Raw genomic sequence first — 19,867 nt, forward strand, 5'->3', positions numbered from 1 at the left:
CACTAATAGATACCGTAGCTTTTTATCGCGTCTGGCCACATTGTAAGATTCCGAACATTTCGTTCGGATAAACTTATAATCTGAACGGTGCATAACATTGTATTAACGTAACGGCGACGTAGGTCTTTACATGTCTATTGAGTATATTTACGTTATCTCCGCCACTAACCACGCTATAAGGAAAACATATGATAACAACTATCCCTCTGTGTCTTTTTTTCTGACATTACGCAAATTCCGTTCTTCGTATCATTCATTTTACTTCTTTCAAGTCGGACGATACTTTTCGGCCTTATGTGAGGTGTGAATATTATTAAAATTTTATATAAAAATAGTCCATCATAGAATTAAATAAGGAATATTTGCTAACAAAACAGTTAATTAATTTTGAAATTAGTCTTTAAAAGATATTAAGGTGAGTGTAGACAAGAAAAAGCATAAAATTTGTCTAGAAAATATCCACTATTAAGAGTGTGTGTGTCCAAATCAAAGTGTGCGTGTACGATTGTGTATTGGGGAGACAAATGTAATATATACTTATATATATGTTCAACAGAAAGCCAGTCGCCAAGCTGTACTTTTGCTATTTACGAAGTGTAGTGATTTATTTTGTTATATCAGTAAAATTCGGATTTCACGTTTTAATACGAAATTTTGTTTTAGAATTTTTATCAAAAAATATACGGCTTTTCTAAATAAAATGAATACCAGTGATGGAAGCAATGGTACGGGTGGTGGTCCAGGTGGAGGAGGTGCAACAACACCAACAGGAGGTAAGTTTGTAACATTTGTATATATTTAAGGTGCCTACATACCTCGTTTTCCCCCACAACGAAGAAAATATTCTCAAAATTTTCATTTTGTTTTTGTGGACGCTTTTCGTTTATTCGTTTTATTCTTGCCTTCATTTGGAAGTTTTCCTTTATCATTATTTTCAGTATCTATTAGCGTATTTTCTGTTGCCAGTGTTGCCATTACATTATTTTACAAAACATACCAAACTAGAAAAAATGCCATTTGAATATTCTACAACGCCAATCTCTAGCGAAATCTTTGATATCCGTAAAAAATTGCATTGCGGGTAGAAACAATTTTTCATGGGGAAAATGTAATTGAATACGAGGCTGGCTTAAATAAACTTAGTACAAGTGGTCCGATTGGTCCAATTGTAGACTTTTCGATTCTAAACACAAAATGTAATATCCCTGCCAACATTTTTTGAATTTGGGGGCGCTTCTGAGAATCCCCACTACGTCGAAAACAATCATATACGACATCAAAAACTCGTCGGAAAAGCGCCGTCACTATTGAGAAGTTGTACCACGCCAAGTTACTACGAAAAAGTTCCTCATCAGTGCAATTATTAGGTGCCTATTTAGATCAATTTCGAAGGACGCCAATAAGAACCCCTGCAAACTATCAGAAAAAGTGCATTTTAATATAGTTGTAAAAGAATCATTGTGGTCAAGTAAAACACGATTGTGTAGATGTTTATTGATTTGATTAAACGTTTATAATTTCTTATAAATATAACATTTTTCGGTTTATCTCATCACATTTAACATAATTTTTTGCATTAATAAAAGAATGATGTTGAGTTTTAAGTAGCAAGTTACATATTACAGCGTCTATCAGCCAGATAGTTTATTTTCGATGGAGACAGCGTGCCTGGAAAAATATTTGAAAAACAATCACTTTATTCTATTTGGAAAGTCGAAAATTGTTCACCATATACCTTTCACAATTTTAAGCGTAATATCTATGTTTTCAGAACTTTATTTTCGTTTTTATTTAAATAAAATATAACAAGCTGGTTGCGCTTGGCGTTTCACAAAAAATAAAATGGCTCTTCTAACAGTAGTGATGGCAAAATACTTGCATGTACATTTTGTACTTTTTGATATGCTTCCCCCATCACAGTTCACGATGGTTATGGTGACATTTACGAGTCTGTGGTAGCGATGAGGATGAATTAGAACTTTGAAATGCTGGCAGGGATACCACTTTTTGTCGGAAAGACCTATTTTCGGAGTTACGGGCCCCTAAAGTTTTCATTATCACGTATATTGGATTTAGTATCCATCGCACATAATCATCCTAATAGTAATATATTTAGAGTAACATGGACCCGGAGAGGTCCTGGGTTCGTTTACCCCACTTTGGACTCTGTCCATAGGATAAAGTCTCAAACCTCGTCCGAAGGCCGGCCACCTGTCTACTTTGGGTTCGCGTTAGCCCACTTTGGACTCTGTCTATAGGAGAAAGTCTCAAACCCCGCCCGAAGCCGGCCACCTAAAGGCCAATTTTCAAGGGTCGGTATCTCGAAAACTACGTTCTTGCGACAACATTTTTACTTAATATGTTCTTTTTAAAATGTACAATTTTTACCAAAAAAAACGCGCAAATTCATTCATTTCGTGAAAAATTGCTGTCAGAATTAACAAAAATATAAAGGAAAATACTGATTTTCAGATGTCGATATCTCGAAAACAATGCTTTTCCGACAAATACGATAGAATAAAATAGAGTTGGTCCCATGCCCATTTTGTATGCAATAATCACTCAATTCCTATGGAAAGTCAAAAATACGCTCCTTTAGAGTGCCTCGAATAACAAAAATTTTCATTCCTGTTGCATGCAGATAATACAGGGTTTTCATGTATTTTTTATGGCAGAAAAATGTAAACAATCGATAACACTCGGTAACGATAGTACCAATGCAATTTCTGTGTAGCGGAAATTTTGTTAAGGGTCCATAGGGGGCGTTGAGTTTACTCCACCCACGACCCTTTTGTATGCAAAAATAATTGCTCAATTCCTTTGGAAAGACAAAAATCCACGGTTATCAATGGTCTGTGATTCAATCATAACACTTTTACGTATTTTACCTATTCTGCATAGAGCCCAAATTTATTCCTTTGATATTTGTTGGTACAAGCAAAGTGGCAACACTGTTCATTTACATTTTCATGGCATTCGTGTCATGGTTGTATGGTTGTGTTCTTTTTTATACACTCTTATCGGTTGCAAGTAGAAGAAAATATATCGTTGACAAAATTTTCAATTTATAAGAATATGATTTATAATCTCAAAAGTAGTTGTGGATTCAGCAGCTAGGAAGGATCGTAAAAAAAGTGTAGTATATACATATAAAAAATCCATACAGTGTATTTCGCAACTGTCTGCAAATTACAAGGGTGGCCGGTAGTTGGAAGTATGAGTGGGATTATATTTATAAAGTACAGTATATTTATTAAAATATATGAAGTGTTTTAGCCGACAATCAATAAAATTAGTGTCGAATATGGGCTTGATTAGATATTATGACAGTATAAAAAGATTGTGTTGCCTTCTTTTGTGGAAGGGGTTGGAAAATTGCATACACCCACAACCTACAATAGAGCAAAACTCTTCAGATACAGAATGACAATACAAAAGACAAAACCAAAATAGTGCTTTATATTCTATACGTACGTATATACATCGTTATTGGTATACATAGGTATAAAGGTGCAACGTTCTAATTTTCCAACTAGAATTCAAAATAAATTTTAATATTAACTGCAATGGATTCATATATTCCGTATAAACAGGATATAACTTTCCAGAGTAATTTTCATACAGGTTTTTAGCATATTTCCCCTTAAATAGTTACCATGGCCATTTTGTTTCTAATATAAAGTGCAATATATTCGAAATCGGTTATAGCATGTAAACGGTATTAACCAGATTTGTGTATTTAGGATAACTCATAGTATTATAGCTTCCAAAAGGAGGAAAAATTAGTGTAACACTCTCCCATCCCTTTCCTATTCCCATCGCCTGTTGCAAGAGTATCATAAGAGCAATATGCTATGGAAATGTCATAGGTTTCATATCTTTGTTTTTTACTTCGGGAGTATGCTTGGATTTTGGAAAAACAGAAAAATCGAAATATGAATAGGTAATTTATTTTTATTCAATTTCCATTTATTTAAACAATTTCAAAGCCTTTTAGTTCCATTTTTGTTTTTACAAGGAATGTTGCTTAACAAAAATTGAGAAATACAGAGGTTTCGATGACAGGTGGACTGGTCGGTCGGCTATATTATGTCTCTTTTATTTTTAGTATTTCATCCTGAAAGGCACAGAAAAGGCAACATATGAGTAACGGACAAACGGCTCTATTGCAATTAAATTGTACATTAAAATACACATTCTTTTTTTTTTCTAAAATGATCCTTTTTTATTTTCCCCCTCTTCATAGAACCCCTGAAAATTATTAAAACCCAATTAATACCCCATCCACATCCAGTATCTTTACAACAACAATCACAAAATTCACCATTGTCTTCACCAACAACATCGACTCCAACACCGTTACAGTTACAGTCTTCCGCTATCACAACATCCAATACCAACACAATTATCAATCCACAGACAGCACAAGCCCATCATCCACCTTCCATACAATTGAAAAATCCAACAAATGTTACAAATTTATTTTCTTTAAATCCAGTTGCAGCCAAAATAACCCATGTCAAGACAGCTACCATTGATGCCAATGCCGCAGCTGGTGGGGGAATAACTTTAAGTGGTTTGACACCGACGGCTATAGGAGGCGGAAGCGGTGCGACTTTGTCTACTGTGGGAGCTATAAAGGTTGGAACTAGTGGTGCTGTTGCAACATCAATTAGTGGTACACCTATTGCTCTAAATTCTTCCCAGTCATCTGGTGCAGGTGGAGCCACATCAATTCGGGCCATTGGAAGTGGTGGCCAGTCGACACAAGTGCGTGTAGTTATGAGCAATATGATGACACCTTCGATGATAAAGCAATTGGAGAATGCCGGTTCGGGACGTACACAAATTACCGCTTTTCCAACGGCCCCAGCGAGATCGGTATCGAATACCTCTATAACTGTTACCAGAACAGCAACTCAAGCCACTTATCTACCCAGAGCAACTATTAGGACCACGCCTGCTCCGGTCACAGGTGGAACTAGTGGCGGGACCACTGTAACGGGTATAACTGCGGCTGGTAATTTTGTGCGTGGAACAGCGGTTAGTCGCAATACATCATCTCCGGCCACAACAGTCATATCACCAGCAACTAGCACTACATGGATGGCAGCAAATCAGACAGGACAAATGCAATTAATACGGGCTATACCACACCAATCCAGACAACGTATTATAACACAAGGTATAAGTGGATCACCCGTTTCTGTTAGTGGTTCTGTAGCACCAGTAAGCGGCACAGTGGTCACAACCACAGCTTCAGCTCTACAAACTAATGCAGGATTGCTAACGGGACAACACCATCCACCGACATCCCAACAGGGACAGCAATGTAAGATTTCTATAAACGTTACTGTAATATTTTTATAGCGTTGATATTTATTTTCATTTTTATTTCGTTTTGGTAGCAACCATACAATCTGTGTCGTCGGCTTCGCAACAGCAACAACAACAGCAAACTTATGTAGCCACCGTCTTACCACCTAGACAACATCAAGCCACCCTAGTATATTCCTCCAATGTGAGCGGTGCCCAAACACTATCGACCCAACAGCAACAATTCAATTCTTCCTCTGTAACTGGCGGTGGACCACGTTTTGCGGTAGCCACACCATTGACACCAGTCAGTGGAACTGCAGGAGCTCCACGTCAAATACGACCGATACCATTTGCAAAATCATTTTCGGCAACAAAATTGAATACAACAAGTATTAGTATAAGAGCTCCGAATTTGCCGCAATTAACACCTACAATGGCATCGAGTGTTTCAAATGCAACTCCTGGGGCCGCAAACTCCCCACGCAGTACCACCGTTACCGGCGTTACGGCGTCAAGTGTAAATGTTATACCATCGACAACAACGCGTATTATACAATTGCAGCAGCAGCCTGGAGGAACAACACAACAAATTATTGGATCTACTGGTCGCCTGGCCACGAATGTAATGCTGCAACCGATTATTGTGAATACATCAGGTGCCGGTAAGATAGGTGAGTTTTTATCTTAACATTTAAATGCGGCATCTTCATGGGGGGCAATATTTGACCATTAAGAACCCTTTGAACCCAGTAAAATTGACACCCTGAAGTCGACTTTGCGGTCGCTTCTTGTCGTCTTTCGACGTCTGTTATATTCTGCTATCTTTTATCAACGAACCACCGTGGTGCAATGGTTAGCATGTCGGCCTTGCATACACAAGGCCATGGGTTCGATTCCCGCTTCGACGAACACCAAAAAGTTTTTTACCAGTGGATTATCTCACCTTATTAAAGCTGGTGACATTTCAAAGCTTCTCTAAGTGGTTTCACTGCAATGTGGAACGTCATTGAGCTTAACATGGAATCGGGCAGCACTCAGTGATAAGAGAGAAGTTCACCACTGTGGTATCACAATTGACTGAATAGTCTTAGTGAGCCATCAACGAACCTAACCATCAACGCTGTCAATATTTTCGAGTTTAGTGATAGTTTTTAAATAAAAAAAATTATTCGAGCCTCAACGTTCTGAAAAGTTATTTTTCACTGGATCGACACACAAAAAATTGTCAATATCGGTACGTAATTAGATATAGCCCCCATATTAGCCGAGATTTGACTTCCTGAGTTAACTATTGCTTAGTTTTCATCCATCCCGCCTGAAATGCGGTACCTGTAGTTCATATCACAAAATTATGGTCAATCAGATTTGAAAATAGAGTAATCATTCGATTTTCGAAAATTGAATTAAATCGACTAGTCAAAATCATGTATGTTGCACAAAATTTTACACAAGGCTTCATAACAACTATAGAATTGATGATATAGAACAAGATTAACCTTTAACTGGGTACGTGGTGGTAAAATTTACCACCTCGAACACTCGTTTACATATATTTTAAAAAAGACGTGTGAAATAAAGTATATGTTAATCATTGAAAGAACATATAATATTTCGAAATATTGTTTTATTTTCGTTAAATACAATGTTTACTAATCAACAAATATAATAATGATACAAAAAAACAATTTTTTTACAGAAAAAATATTAATGTAAAAGAGGGGGTAAAATTTACCACACGTCGCAAATTACGCAAAAAAATTTCACCTCACCGGTTAAAGGTTAATAAAATACTATCTATGCACACTTTAATTATGACAATAAACTAAACATTACTCCTCTATATGTGTAATTGTGTTTGTATTGATGCGACATACTTACACATTGTTTCATATCATTAACCCTACACAGAAGGTTCTTTACTAGTCTGTGACTTACACATATTGAAAATCACATGAGTGATTCATTTTTATCTGTAATTTGTGATGATACTTCCATATAAAATTTTCTCACTGTTGAATCTGACACAATCATTTGCCTTCCCAGAAATATATACCTTGGAGGAGTAGATTTTTAGAAGAAATTAACAGATTTTATGTAAAATATTCTTTTGTTATGGTAGAGGGCATATTAAAAATATTTTTAACTTTTTTCCTTTACTCTCCTCCATAGGCATTCGACCACCCGTAACAATGGCTGCTAAAGTACAGCCATCTCTGACCATAACACAATTGGGTATTGGAAAACTTCCACCTTCTTCGGTTGCTGGCGGTCAACAGAATATAAACACAAGTTCAGGCAGTGCATCTCCATCAATTTCAAGTGCCAATATAACAGCCACAAATCTCTCTACAAATGCCACAGCTCAATTGGTAAATGTCTCGCAGGGTGGCCAATTGTTGACTACACAAAACTTAGTTACCCCTACATCGGCGGTGACGGCAGCGGGTGGCGCAACTGTAATGCCTTTGGCAATCAGTGCTCGAGGATCGGGTGGGGGTAATATTATAACCGGTACAATGACACCTATCAAAAATGCAAGTGCCATAACTGTGGGCAAAGTAATGACTCAAGCTCAATTAGCTTCTCCTATGGATAATTCATCTTGTGTAAATTCATCAAGCGGTGGAGCCTCTTCGACCAATGTATTTATACACACGGCTGCAGCACCACAAAGACCGCATAGCAACAGTAGTACTAGCAGCAATAGTGGCACCATTGTCAATACCCCAGTGTCGGCTGTTAATGTTGGAAATTCTGGGCAAACGGCGGCAAGTGTATTGAGCTCATCGGGAAATGTGCCTACAGGCACATTTTTACAACCAGGAAGTACTATTTACTATGAATCAGTGCCAGCAAGTTCGGTGCAAGTTTCGACGGGTGTATTATCGCTTACAACAACAACAGTCACCAGCAGCACCATGTCCCAGAATCAAATAGGTAGCTCTGCAGCTAATCTATCAATATCTTCATTGCCATTTGTTACTCATGCTGGAAGTGGTAACTCAACTACGGCCACATTTACGGTGGTGCCGTCAACTGGTGGACGTACTATTGGTCAATTGCAAATACCTGTTTCTAGTGCCGGGGCACAAATTCAAGCTGTCCCCGTAAGATTTAGCCAATTGTCATCGGTTGGGCAAATGGCCAGTGCGGCAGCTGCAGACGCAATTGCAGTTTCTCAAGCAACGCCACAGATATTGCAGCAAACGTCCTCAGGCCTGGAAACCTCACAAATTGTTATACCATCTTCACAATGCCAGCAAAATATTTCATCCCTCAGCTCTTCACAGCAACAGCAGCAAAGTCATCAAATGGTGATACCATTACAAACTTCTATAAAAGTGACATCTGGGGTAGGTTCAACGGGAACCGCTGTGGTATCAAATATCTTGCGCAAACGTGATATTGATGGATCTCCCATAAGGGCGGCCAAAAATCTCCAACCCACTTTACTGTCCATGGGCGGGGGAAGTTCTTCAAATATTGTTCCCAGTTCATCTTCCCCTGCATCCTCGTCCATTGGAAGTTCGTATAGTTTAACTTCAGTCACCACATCATCAATCGGTTCTACAGTTCTAACAGCCGAGTCATTGGCTAAAAAGGAAAGATCTCTAAATAATCCCTCAACTCCAGTTAATTCGTCTATGCCAATGACTAGATCTTCAAGAGCCGATTCCCCAGCATCATCTGATGGTTCTACAACGGTGTCTGCTAATTCTTCGCCGGGAGTAGAACAACAGATACAAGATAATAACATGATAATAAATCGTTTGCCAGGCGGAGGTCCAAACATCGATTCCCATTTTAATCCAATAAACGATGTAAGTTGTTTTCTTGACAAGATCAAAGTACTCCATACCCCTTGTCTTCTGTTTGTGCGTCCTCTATGTGTGTTTTTTCTTTTCTTGTATATTTTTCTGAAAATTATTAAAGCTTTACTCCAATCATCATTCTGTGGTTTCACAACAGCATGTAGTAACTGGTGCGCCAGTTACATCAAGAAATCTTGTGACCCTTGAGCATCAACATAGCATACATGGACCAACAGCGATGACTATACAACAGCGTCTTAATGGCGGACCAATGGATTGCCCACCACGCAAAAAATCTAGGAGATCAACGTGAGTTCTAATTGTTTGTTTTTGCATACCAAGTGTGTTGATAACTTCTTAAAATTTCTTATCATAGGAACGATAGTCAACTATCTACACAGAGTCAACCTTCACTTAGTCTCCCACCACCACAGGCCAACAACAACAATAATAGCAATAGTACGTCGCAGAGTTTAACAAATCCCTCGATAACTCATGATTCCAATATTACTAATGCTGTTAGTAATGGGACTCTTCAGAATATTGGATCAGCTACACAGGGTCATGAAGGTAAGCATTTGTCTTCAATTAAATTAGTATCGATTTAAATTTTTTTCATTTCAGTGATTAATGGTAAAGAAAACACTAAACCAGTGGAATTTATACTAAAACGTCCCAAAAACTGTACCTTATTGAGTGTAAGTAATATATCCAAATATATGATTTGTTGGCATTGACGCTTTAACTATGGTCCAATCTATTTCCATAGACCTACAAACAATCATGGAAATCGGCATATAACCATTTTCAACGTTATACGGATGTTAAACCTCGTGAAGAAAGACGACCCACAATAATGGATTTGGCTAATCAAACAAATGTAATGGGAAAAATAAATGGCTGGAAAATTTATCACTTGAAAAATCAAATGGAGGATCTGGTAAATATACTAGTTTAAGACCTTGGCTATTTCTTTACATAGAAAGGCAGATATTGGGCGGTGTTGGCAGAGATGGCAAAATATTTGCCATCAGACCATTTCCAAAAATTACCACCAAAAAGTTCGCTTCAAAATTGAGTTTGAAAAATATTTCAAAGTAATTGAAATAGTAATGTAACTGAAAATAATTATACATATAGCCTCTGACAATTGGCATAATCCCTCATGTTCCAATATTAGAAATCGCAAGAATTTATTTTTCTTATAATGGAAATATGAAGATACTCTTGGGCTACAATCAAATATTTTCGTTAAAGTAAACTATACTGGAACATTTTAAGTTTATAAAATAGGGTTTAACAAATATCGCCAAACGAAAATTTTGCGATTTTTTAGTCCGAATATCGGACCATGGGGAATGATGCGATTTTTGCGTGAACGGCCAAAAGTAAATGAGTCGATAAGAAAACGGGATGATTTAGTTTATTTTTTTACAATTATGTTAATACTAATATGTTTTTATTTTAGTTTGTTTCAGTCCTCATTAAAAGTAACACATTCTCATTCCTTATTTTCAGTGCGAGAATGAGTCTCTGGGTTATGACAAATTATCAAACATGTTAAAACAAATGGAATCGAATGGTATTACCAATGAAATTGAACGCATCAGCGATCTTTTAAAGGTTAATTCAAATGGAATTATAAATAACATCAGCATATAATAAATATTTTTTAATTTCTTTCTATTGACAGGGTAACATGCAGCGAAGTAAAATCATTGTGGATGGTGTTAGCGAAGCGCAAAATCAAATAATGAAAATATTTGAACACAAGTCTCATGTTTCGGATATCATAACTCGTTGTGCTTCCAAACGTAATTATAAAAAACGAGAAAAAGTGTAGATTGTCTAAAAGAGTCTACCGTGCATCCTCAGCAGAGCATCTTTGTACAGTGTACATTTTTATTATTTTCTCATAATCATTACGTACGTCTACACTAAGGTGTGTATTTTGTTAGCAAACAATCATAGATTGTCCTAAATATTAGACTATTGTTTAGTTATTTATATTCATCCATCATATGTACAGAAATTTGTATTGTTTTCCCATCAACACTCATATATAAATTAAAATTTATAAATATTTTAAATAAAGTTTTATAGTAGTATTAATTGTGCGCCAAAATATTGTACATATTTTATTAATTATTACCGAAATCTATTGAAATTACAGAAAGAAAAAAAAATAAAAAGGAAATAAAATTAAGCATATAGTATTTCAAAATTTAAACTATAATTATAAGTTTAATTTTAAATTACGAGTCAAAGATGCAAAATATTTTTTTAATTTATGGAAGCAACATCAATACAAATTTATAATGTTTTAAAAAGCCATGTAAACGTAGAATGAAAAAATACTTGGAAATCAATAAAGTGTAAAAATAAAAACAATTCATTAAAGAAACTTGTAATTATTGCTGGGTGAATTTTTGATATCTTTCTAGAAAATCGACTTTTTGAAATATGGCATGAACCTCAAAACCAAACAAAATCTGTACTCTAAACCAAGAAAGCCAAAGTTTCATTAGCGTTTTCTCCCGTATCTAATGTCCTGTTCGAAAAACTCATTCGAAAAGAAAGCAGTCTGTCAAATTCGAACCAATTTGGCGGTTTCTATTTTTAAAATTTCGGTTGTTTTGTATCAATGTATTCTCATTGATTTTCAAAAATTGCTATTTTTAAATTTGGATCCTGAGAACTCATTCAAATTCTACAAAATCTATTTTTCTTTCGTTTTGTAAACGAAATAAAGCTTTCGTATGAGATAGGGAGGGTATCAATAACTCGACGCAATCCTGCACCGCCGAATTATTTGGAGAAGGATAGGACGAAACAAGGTGTAATAGCGGTCTATTCCTGTATCTATGGGACCTTTATAATAAAACCAGAATTCTTTTAGCTTTTATTGGGAGAAACTTTATCTTCCCCATATTTATTTAAAAAAACGACCTGATTCGTACAAACTAGTTTTTCATTCTGCTTATATTGCATCGGAAATAACTTCTCACATCGGTGGTGGTGGGACAGGTAAAACTCCCATTGGTGGTGGTGGAGGAACCCCATTGAACATATGACGTGGTGGTCCAGGCATTGGGAAGCCAGCGGGAGCTCCTAATGCCCTATGTAGATTTGGTGGTGGCGGCGGTATAATTTTCGGTTCTAGTTTAAATGAGAACTGCAAGAAGAACTGTTTAGTATCACGATTCCAATGTGTCCAAAATTTCCCCTCTGTTTTTTCGACTTCTCTCGATGGAACCTTGAAACCAATTGTCTCATAGGGTTCGGCCGCAAATAGTAGATATTGCCATTTACGGTCTGGAGGTTCAATTTTTTGCTCATAGGCCGACATAAAACGATGACGCGGAATGATACCCTCGGTTATTTCTGGATAATCGATTTGGAACAAAAGTGATTGTTGGCCATTGCTTGGGTCGCGTTGTTTCGTCACTCTATAACCGGGACGACCGATTTTGACAAATTTCTTAGGTTCTACTCGAGGCTTTTCTGGTGCCATCATGGATGGGGCCTCCTTGGCCTCTTTCGCGGCACGTCTTGCCAAATTCTCTTGATGTTTCTTTCCCTGCGTATGTGCCAAATATGAACCTTCATTGTTATGTAGGGTTAAACATAATTTGCATTCATATGAGCCAAGATGATTTTTCATAAAATATGGATCCTTATTAAGATCTATTGTTTCCAAAGCCAATTGCCGCAGGCGTTCCTTCCTATCGCGGTTGGTTTCGGACCATGAGGCCACACCACCACTGCCGGTCTTTCCACCGGCTCGATTTTGGAAATCCATCGATTGATTGGTTGTGTTTTACGCGAATCTATCGAATCGAAATTAATATACGAAAAACATGCGAGACAAATATGTATGTAAATAATTGTCCGAACTATACAATGAAGCCAAGTCAATAAACTTGACGTCGCGTTGCCAATATTAATGATACTCTCCCTCATATGCAGTGTTGACCAGTGCTGCCGCTAGTGACAAATTGAGTGAAGTAGATTTTGGAAAAAAGTGAAGTAGAATGAATAAAATTGAAGTAGCATACATTTTTGAAAACAAACAATAGAATTCATTTTATTATACCCTCCACCATAGGATGGGGGTATATTAACTTTGTCACTCCGTTTGTAACACATCGAAATATTGCTCTAAGACCCCATAAAGTATTGTTACGTTTTTATATTTAGGCGTTTTTAATTACCCGACAATTAAAACACAGTTCTTTTAAATAACGACAATCTACAATTTATTTACTATGACTTCACACTTTACAATTCGTTCACACTGAAGTTATTCGTTTGACGCTTTAATTAAGACTGACTCGCAAGCAGCATGCGAGCGCTTTTATATATGACGGGGTGGCAATACGAGAACATTCTGGTAGCACTACAATATTCTGGCAACGCCAGAACATTCTTAGACAATGCTAGAAGGATCTACGACCATTAAGTAATTCGTCTGGTGGCTGCCAAACACATACACACTCACATTGATATATGCTCGCATTACTACAACAACAATGACAATAGACAATGAGATGAAATGAGAAAGCAAAATAACAAAGCAAAGGGGTTGTTATTCTATGAGAGAGTAAGAACTAACATTTCGGTAAGCAAACAAAAGAACATAAAAGAAATTCAGGAAAATACTAGAAAATGAATAGATGATTCCAACAAGTGATAGCGAAATTTTATCGTTACAATTTTAAATTTTAAATTAACGGAAACTAATTTAAATAAACTTATATCTATAATTATCAAATTCGTAACACTGCCTCCCGCTTAAGCCTGTTCGTCCCGAACAGGCACAGAACCTGTTCCGTAAGGAGCCAATCGTTCCAGATGTACAACTTTCATCTTTGATCTAGGGCTGTCGTCCTTCTGAATCCGGTATACAACATCATTGATCTTCTTGATGACTTTGTATGGGCCTTCCCACTGTGTTTGCAGTTTAGGACACAATCCTTTCTTTCGTTGCGGGTTAAATAGCAGAACCAATTCTTCTTCTTGGAAGCCTTCAGTATTTACAGCACGATTGTATCTCGCCTTCATTCTGTTGCTGACCATTTTTATTTTGTTGCGCACTGATTCGTGAACTTCACCGAAAGTGTTTGGGATGTCGTTTCTGTTTTCTTCCATGGCGAGCTCATTAGGTTTAGCACCGAATATCAGATCACCAGGCAACTTCAACTCAGTTCCGAATAGAACATTGGCAGGTGTTCGAGAGGTGGAATCATGAATGGCAGATCTATACGACAGCAAAAACTTTGGTATATGCTCGTCCCAGTCCCTCTGGCCGTTGTCCACTACTTTTCGAAGATGTTCCTCCAGAGTGCGATTAAACCTTTCTACCATGCCATCGGATTGTGGATGTAATGGTGTAGTCCTCGTTTTCTTGATACCAAGGGATTCACACATCTCTTTGAATATGGCCGATTCCAAATTTCTTCCCTGGTCTGAGTGAATCTCGGACGGCACACCGTAGCGACATATCCAGTTTTTGTTGACAACATCCACAATCGTTTTTGCTTCTTGGTTTGGAATTGCATACACCTCCGGCCATTTGCTGAAGTAATCCATGACCACAAGGACATAACGGTTTCCAGAATCACTTACTGGGAAAGGGCCTGCCGCGTCCATTGCTATTCTTTCAAACGGGGCTCCTGGTCTATATTCTTGCATAGGACCTCGACTTTTCCTTGTTGGACCTTTCGCCTTCATGCACTTCTCGCAATTGGCTACCCATTCAGCAATTGATTTCTGGCATCCAACCCAGTAGAATCGTTGCTTCACTTTCTCGGCGGTTTTGGTTATTCCCAGATGACCTCCACTGGGACCATTATGGAACTCCGCCAAAACATCTCTTATTTTGGAATCTGGAACGATGATCAAATTTCGGCTGCTCTTGCCATCTTCGCTTTCCCATTTACGTTGCAGGGATCCATTGACTAGAACTAAACTATCCCATTGAGCCCAGTATGATTTCATAAGTGGACTTTCGGCTGCGATGTCTTTCTTACTGGGCTTCTTGTTCTCTTCGTTTGCCGAAATAATTTTGTTCAAAATGGGATCTTTACGCTGTTCTGTTGGCCAGTCCACTCCAGATTCGACGTGTAACAGCCGAATATCAACAATCTCCTCCTTGTGTTCAGCCTTCGAGCAGTGCTTGCATTCTATACTGCAAGGTCGACGTGACAAAGCGTCAGCGTTACCGTGTTTTCCACCTTTTCTATGCTCGACACTGAAATCATAGCTTTGGAGCCTCTCGATCCAACGTGCCAGTTGAGCTTCCGGATTCTTGAATTGGAGCAACCATCGTAGAGCTGAGTGATCAGTCCTGAGCAAGAAGTGTTGTCCATACAAATATTTATGATAATGTTTTACACTCTCTATGACGGCTAGCAGCTCTCGTCGCGTTACACAGTAGTTCTTTTCGGGCTTGGACAACGTTCGGCTGAAATATCCGATGACCTTCTCCTTGCCGTCTATCTGTTGGGATAGCACACCTCCAATACCATGCGCGCTAGCATCTGTATCCAAAACAAATTTTTCGCCCGGAATAGGATACGCTAGAACAGGAGCTGAACATAAAAGTTCTTTTAAATGTTGGAATGAATCCTCCTGTTCGTCGCTCCACTGGAACTTCTGACCTTTTTGCGTCAATTTGTGGAGACTAGCGGCGATGCTGGCGAAGTTTGGGACGAATCGTCGGTAATATGTACATAACCCAATGAAACTTCTTAATTCGTGGAGATTTCGGGGTCGTGGCCAATCTCTGACAGCTTGGATTTTGTCTTCATCGGTGGATATGCCCTCTGCAGTCACATGATGACCCAGGTATTTAACTTCCCGCTGGAAAAGGGAGCATTTCTTTGCGTTAAGGCGTAGACCAGCGGCTGACAATTGCTGGATAACGTCTTTCAAGTTCTTAAGGTGCTCGTCAAATGTTTTGCCCATCACTATGATGTCGTCCAAGTATATCAAGCACGACTTCCAGTGCAACCCCTTCAGTACCCGCTCCATCAATCTTTCGAAGGTAGCCGGAGCGTTGCAGAGCCCGAACGGCATTACATTGAATTGCCAGAGACCGCCATTAACGCCAAAAGCCGTCTTTTCCTTGTCTTTCTCGGCGATCTCTACTTGCCAATATCCACTCTGCAAATCAAGCGTAGAAAACCATGTTGTTCCGGCTAGTGTGTCCAACGTGTCATCAATGCGTGGAAGCGGATAACTGTCCTTTTTGGTGACATCATTCAGTTTTCTGTAGTCCACGCAGAATCGGGTACTTCCATCTTTCTTTTTGACCAGCACAACTGGGGAACACCAAGGACTTGATGATGGCTCGATCACTCCACTCTCCGCCATTTCCTTTATGAGCTTTTGAACTTCGTCTCTTTTTGCCAGGGGAACACTTCGTGGTGCCTGTTTTATGGGCCTTTCTTCTGCGGTTTTAATTTCATGTTTCACTACAGATGTTCTTCCTTGATTTCCCTTTTCAGAAGCAAAAGCACAGGCGTTTTTCCACAACAATTGCTTGGCTTTATTTCTCTCTGACGGCGATAGATGACGTGTCCAAGCCTCGACATACGCTTCTAGATGTTTTCTCACTGCTCCATGTGTCTTTGATGAGTTGCCTTCCAAATTGACTATTGCCTCGGCTGGTGTACATTTGCCAATGTCAGAAAATTTTACAATTTGCTCGTGATTGTCAGACAAGTTCAAGACACGAACTGGTATTAGTCTCTCTTCGTTCGTTGTTACCAGGGCATTTGCTATCAAGATGTTGTTGCTTTTGTTTTCTGCTGGTTCAACAACCCACAATTGGCCGACTTCACAATCTCCATTCATAGAAACCCATATAATTGCTTCGGCATTCGGTGGTATAGACTCTGACTGGCTCGTTGTCAAACGTCTGACAGGTGTATTCCCGTCGTATCCCACGTTTACCGTTATTTCGGCATCGCACCATGTCATTACACGACGCTTCATATCCAAATTGAGACCAAAAGCAATCATGAAATCCGCTCCAATTATAACTTCGTCTACTATATCGGCCACAATGAAATCATAAGTAACGGATTTGTTAGCAATAGTTAATTTTACGGTGACCTTTCCATATACGGTTGCGGGTTCCCCTGTAGCCGTGCGTAGCTTGACTCCAATCAGTGGTGTAACTTTTCCTTTTACTAAATCAGATCTAATGATAGACTTTGATGCACCAGTATCCAACGTCAAAGTACGCTTGTCGCCATTAATAACACCCGCAATAGTTAAATTGTTATTTTTCTGTTGAACTATTGCTATGGAGATGGTGGGGCCATCGTATGTGGGAGCCAGCTCTTGCCCCGCTGAACTAGCTCGATTTAGTTTAAAGGTGACTCACTTGACTGTGGGGTCACCTTCTTATGGCTATTGTTTAATGGAGACCCAATAAACACAAACGTTTGAAAAATGCTAAATTTCAACAATTTTTCAAACATTTTTTCAAAGGATTAGGGTAATATTCAAGTTGAGAAATTGTTGAGAAAATCGCGTTCTCAACAAAAAACAGACATTACCCTCAACAGTGAAATTCAACACATTAGCAATAATATCTCAAGTGTTATCCTCAAATTGAAATGCATCGCTACTCAATAATTTGTCAAACAATTTTCGATGCGAGTCAAATTCAAAATTAACATCGTTGCAAATACTTTTCAACCTAAATTTGTATGAATGATATCCCCACTTCAAATTGAAAGTCAAAGCCAAAATTCTATGAATTTTGTATAATTTATTCATTTTCATCAAAATAAAATATATAATAATACACTACACTACATAATACACAACAATACCAATCGATAAATAATAATCTTATTAAACATATCAACAAATAAGAACAAAAAAAAAAAAACAACAAAACTTTAAATATCTTAAACATTATTAGTAAACACTTTTGCATTGATAATTCGTTTTCCTTCCTTTTGGTGTCATAAAACAGCATTAAAATTTATTAACAAGCGGGCAATTTGAAATTAGGAACGTACTGGACCGCGAGTTAGAATTGATTTCCAGCAGAAGGAATTCACAAAATATCCATTTTAAACTGATAATAGCATATGAATTAAACTGACGATGTGATGCCCATTTTCATCCAGAAGTTGTTGATTTCAACAATTTGTTGTTTTTAACAATTTTAATTTGTTGCACTTGTAATGTTTCTGGAAACTTTTTCTTGTCGATAAGCCACTCATTTTTCATTGGTCGTCTTCTTAATGTTTGCAAGAATGTAGCATCCAAAGATTTTGGTTTTCTGCAAAGAGATTTAAATTTAGTGACTTCTCTAAAGTGTTGATTTAATTTTTCATATTGACGTACCAATTATTATAAACTATTTGAAGCAGTTCCAGTTAATTGTCCACCATTTTTTCATCGGTCAGCTTTTTAATGTTTTCAAGAACGTAGAATCCATAATTTTAGTTTTCTGCAAAGAGATATACATTTAGTGACTTCCTTAAAGTTTTATTTCATTTTTTATTTTCACTTACCTATTTTTATAAACTATTTGGTTATTTGTCTAAAATTTTCCATTTTTTTATTTCTTGCAATTGACCACGAACTTCGTTGCACAAATAAGTATTGAAAACCACATGGGTTTTTCGTTGCATTTTAGGGTAGTGTTTTGTCAAAGTTTTCTCATATTATCTTCAACAACTTTTCAAAGATTTCGTCAACATTTTGGCAAATTGGAAGTAATTCGCAAACAGTTTGAAGATTTATTGAAGATGAGCTATTTCAAGTCAAGTTGAATTTATGTTGAAAATTATATTTACCCTCAAACTGAAAAGTTGTTGCATTTGAAAAACGCTCATCCTGTGTTTATTGGGGATGGTGATGTGGACCTTGACCGTTTGCGTCGTGCTTTGCATTCTCGAGCTAGATGTCCCGGCTTATCACAGTTATAGCATTTGATCCGGGATTTATTTGCTTCTTGCTTCATTTCTTGCATTGCCTGCTTCATGGCCTCTTTCATCGACTCAATAACGGACTTTGATTCATCACACTCTGTCTCTACTTTACGGGGGTCCCATATAAACGGACCCCCAAATTTGGACCCTATCACATCACATTTAACATATTTTTATGCATTAATAAAAGATTGATGTTGAGTTACAAGCTGCAAGTTACATGTTGTAGCGTCTATCAGCCAGTGCTTTTATTCCCAATGGAGGCAGTGTGTCTGGAAAAATATTTCAAAAACTTGTAACAATAGTGATGGCAAAATACTTTCATGCGAATAGTGATGGCAAAATACTATCACAGTCTATGGTAGCGATAAGGATGAAATGGAACTTTGATATGCTATCGACTATTCCTAGCGATTGACCACACTGTAAGATTGTTTACAAACGGTATAGTCATACTGACTACGTGGCAGGATGCTGTGCCAGCGATAGCAGCAGTGGGACGTCTGACTATGCGATCCCCCTGACATCTCCCGTACAACAATAGGGCTGTTTTCTTTTAGCACTGGATATCCTAAGCCGTGAAGGACTAAAAGAAAACAGAATACTCGCTTATCCAGAACATCTCCAAAAATATGCAACACTGTCATCAGCTGTTTAAAAACAATCACAGAAAAGAAGTTAAATCTTGCATTTTTAATATATGAAATGCTCCAATTTGTAATAAATATTTACTGCTGCGATTATTTATGACACTGTACTACTTTGAATGTTTTT

The 19,867-nt window shown here is 37.7% G+C and overlaps 2 protein-coding genes and 1 long non-coding RNA gene across 5 annotated transcripts; 1 reads left to right on the forward strand and 2 right to left on the reverse strand.

Moving 5' to 3' along the window:
* The first annotated feature begins 257 nt into the window (after positions 1-257).
* Sap130 (Sin3A-associated protein 130) lies at positions 258-11,522 on the forward strand. 3 transcript variants are annotated; one of them, XM_075303439.1, is made up of 11 exons: positions 258-415; positions 664-773; positions 4,247-5,332; positions 5,409-5,990; positions 7,489-9,140; positions 9,253-9,440; positions 9,508-9,701; positions 9,756-9,829; positions 9,901-10,071; positions 10,650-10,754; positions 10,825-11,522. In XM_075303439.1, the coding sequence occupies exons 2-11, from the start codon at positions 701-703 to the stop codon at positions 10,972-10,974; spliced, it is 4,275 nt and encodes a 1,424-aa protein (XP_075159554.1). In that variant the 5' UTR covers positions 258-415; positions 664-700; the 3' UTR covers positions 10,975-11,522. The 3 variants fall into 3 exon arrangements, with proteins under 3 accessions (XP_075159554.1, XP_075159555.1, XP_075159556.1); XM_075303440.1 differs by having other exon boundaries at positions 259-415; positions 9,289-9,440; XM_075303441.1 differs by having other exon boundaries at positions 259-415; positions 4,499-5,332.
* Positions 11,523-12,021: 499 nt separating this feature from the next.
* Positions 12,022-13,038, reverse strand: Sf3a2 (splicing factor 3a subunit 2). The gene has a single exon (XM_075305898.1). It carries the CDS (start codon positions 12,931-12,933, stop codon positions 12,136-12,138), a length of 798 nt encoding a protein of 265 aa, XP_075162013.1. The 5' UTR covers positions 12,934-13,038; the 3' UTR covers positions 12,022-12,135.
* Positions 13,039-18,372: 5,334 nt separating this feature from the next.
* On the reverse strand, positions 18,373-19,163 carry LOC142235031 (uncharacterized). The gene is made up of 3 exons (XR_012721773.1): positions 18,674-19,163; positions 18,504-18,609; positions 18,373-18,438 (listed from the first exon to the last, which is right to left on the reverse strand). It is a non-coding gene; the product is annotated as an uncharacterized LOC142235031 (long non-coding RNA).
* Positions 19,164-19,867: the final 704 nt, after the last annotated feature.

Source organism: Haematobia irritans, chromosome 4 (genome assembly GCF_050003625.1).
Source record: "Haematobia irritans isolate KBUSLIRL chromosome 4, ASM5000362v1, whole genome shotgun sequence".
Taxonomy (NCBI): Eukaryota; Metazoa; Arthropoda; class Insecta; order Diptera; family Muscidae; genus Haematobia; species Haematobia irritans.